At 42.2% G+C, this 2,619-nt stretch overlaps 1 protein-coding gene across 2 annotated transcripts in view; it reads left to right on the forward strand.

Moving 5' to 3' along the window:
* Positions 1-2,619, forward strand: part of LOC106527711 (proteasomal ubiquitin receptor ADRM1) — a 34,025-nt gene that overhangs the window by 2,256 nt on the left and 29,150 nt on the right. For both annotated transcript variants that reach the window (XM_014022693.1, XM_014022694.1), the window contains exons 2-3: positions 1,681-1,929; positions 2,020-2,136. In XM_014022693.1, the coding sequence (XP_013878147.1) occupies positions 1,720-1,929; positions 2,020-2,136 (327 nt within the window). In that variant the 5' untranslated portion in view covers positions 1,681-1,719. The remainder of the gene's footprint in view (positions 1-1,680; positions 1,930-2,019; positions 2,137-2,619) is intronic.

Consider the following 2,619-nt stretch of genomic DNA (forward strand, 5'->3'; position numbering starts at 1 on the left):
TTTATTTGTATTGTTTTGTTGTATGTAATGTTTTGTTTTTAAAAATGAAATGAAAAAATACTATAAACTAAACAAAATTTTCTTGAAAAGGAACGGAGGGTAGAATTTATAACCCACACATTTTATGATGTAGGCCGAAACTGAGCTTCCTCTTCTTGAAAGACCAACATCCACCACTGGTGCGTGCGTGTGTGCGTGCCATGGGACGTTTTGTTGAAAAAGTTGCTCCAGCCTGTGGACAGCATTGCCGCGGGCCATTTAGCCACCTGTCTGTCGACAAAATTGCTCAAAAGGTTGCAGACGGACTGTCATGAAATTTTTCCCACCTGGGTATTGGCCAAAGGAACACACCATTAAAATTTGGTTATGTTCCGGATCACGATACGGATACAGGAATTTTTCTTTTCATTCGAGCGAATCAGCCAGGCTACGCAGTGTCATTACATCAGACGCATGCCTGTAGGAAACAGGAAGTGAAGTCACAAACACGCTGGGACTACACCTCCCAGGATGTTTACTATCTGGAAAGTTGTGATTATTCTGTTATCAACTAGTATTGGTGATGTTACATGCTGTTATGAGACGTAGAAAAAGAAATGTCTCTTCACGTTACGGGAATAACTGAGAAGACGCTGACAGCGGGGGGAGGGTCCTGCTGCAGCCAAGACGAAGCTGATACCAGACAGCAGGAACAGCTGATCAACCATGTGAGGTACCCCCTCCACATAAAAACTTTTACTGTGTGATTAGTCAGAAGTTCATGGGAGTGTTTATTTGTGCTGAAAGCGCTCAGACTCTGTATTTTGCTTCAACTACTCGCTTAATAAAACAAAAACAAAAAACAAAGGCGAGTCGCTTCCAGAGCTGACTGTACCAGGAAGCAGCAGTTTATAAAGTAGGGTTGGGCAGTATTGGCAAAAAAATTAATCACGATTAATTGTGGTATTTAGCCGATAACGATTAATTTGACGATTAATCCCCTGGAGTCCCTGGACAGCCTTAATTTGTAGTCACATGACCAATTTAGTGGGAAAGATATGCTCTTTGTAAAAATCTGTTCCAAATTGTGTGAAAATTACAGACTTCAGGCTATACATCATATTTTAAATTGTGTTGATAGATAAATAAATTACAGAACTTTATTTTTAATATTCGTCATATTTGAAGCGAGAGGAGCACCGAGCGGACTGTTCGATGTAACCCCCAGTCATACTGCCTTCTGGCATTAATCGTATTAATCGTCAAGTGACAAAAAGTAATCGATTAATGTTTTTCTGACGATTAATTGCACACGATACGATTATGCCCAACCCTATTATAAAGATAGTGAAATCCTTAAAAACTCCTAAAAGGGGATAAAACAGACGTTTTACATGGTGGAATCTGACTGATGAACACTTAGAAACTTAATCCGGGACCAGTTTGTGGATGAATAACGTCGGGTGACCAGTCTCTGACTTTTTTTTTCACATTGGACTCCACCGGGATAAAATCCTGTGCATACTGCCTGCTTAAATATTCTCTACGTCAGAACTTATTCGGCAAATGTGTTTCCGTCTCTCCTTCTGCGCATTAACTCTATTGCAGGATGGGGGAAATTGGCCTTGGCGGAGGTTTGCACTCTCTGAGTGCTTCTAGTTTTATTAATGAATCACGTGTGTACACCTCTTCCTCCCACAGTGATCCCTCCACGTCCTCCTCCTCCTCCTCCTCATCATCATGGCATCTGGAGCTCTGTTTCCCAGCATGGTGTCTGGCTCCCGCGGCTCCTCCAGTAAGTTTCTGGTGGAGTTCCGGGCCGGTAAAATGACAATGAAGGGCAGCACGGTGACTCCCGACAAGCGTAAAGGTCAGGTCTACATCCAGCAGACGGACGACTCCCTGATCCACTTCTGCTGGAAGGATCGCACCACCGGAAACGTGGACGATGTAGGTCGAACCATCGTTCAGTTGTCAGATTTTGTTTCACCTGCAATGTTTTTAAAATCAAACTTAAAACATTGGCACGTCTCCATTCAGGACCTGATCATCTTCCCTGAYGACTGTGAGTTCAAACGGGTCAACCAGTGCACCACAGGCCGGGTCTACGTGCTGAAGTTTAAAGCCGGCTCCAAAAGACTCTTCTTCTGGATGCAGGTTTGCATCTTCTTCACACACAACTCTGTTAGACTCTTATTCAAACACTTCTCTTAGATCTGTTTAACTTGTTTTGTGCAGTCATTTAAAGATGCATGTTCTTCTTTAAAGTCACTTATCAGCAGAGTCTGGAAAGCTTCAAGTATCAAAATTCTACTCATGTCCGTGGTGTTTATAGACATTAAATGTTAATGTAATCAAGCTGAAGAGTTAAGAGAGTCGGAGTGGAGCTGAAGTGGAGCAGCAGTGATGCTGGAGGACCGGCTTCATCTGCATATTTATCAATCTGAATAATGAACAAGTTGTAATGTGAAATAAAATGGAAACCTTTTGATGAACTAGATAAGTAGACGAGATTTAAAGGACTTAGTTAATGCTTTATGAATAAATTTTACTTACACTCACCGGCCACTTTATTAGGTACACCACGCTAGTAACGGGTTGGACCCCCTTTTGCCTTCAGAACTGCCTCAATTCTTCGTG

This window comes from Austrofundulus limnaeus, unplaced genomic scaffold, assembly GCF_001266775.1.
Source record: "Austrofundulus limnaeus strain Quisiro unplaced genomic scaffold, Austrofundulus_limnaeus-1.0 Scaffold339, whole genome shotgun sequence".
Lineage (NCBI taxonomy): Eukaryota > Metazoa > Chordata > Actinopteri > Cyprinodontiformes > Rivulidae > Austrofundulus > Austrofundulus limnaeus.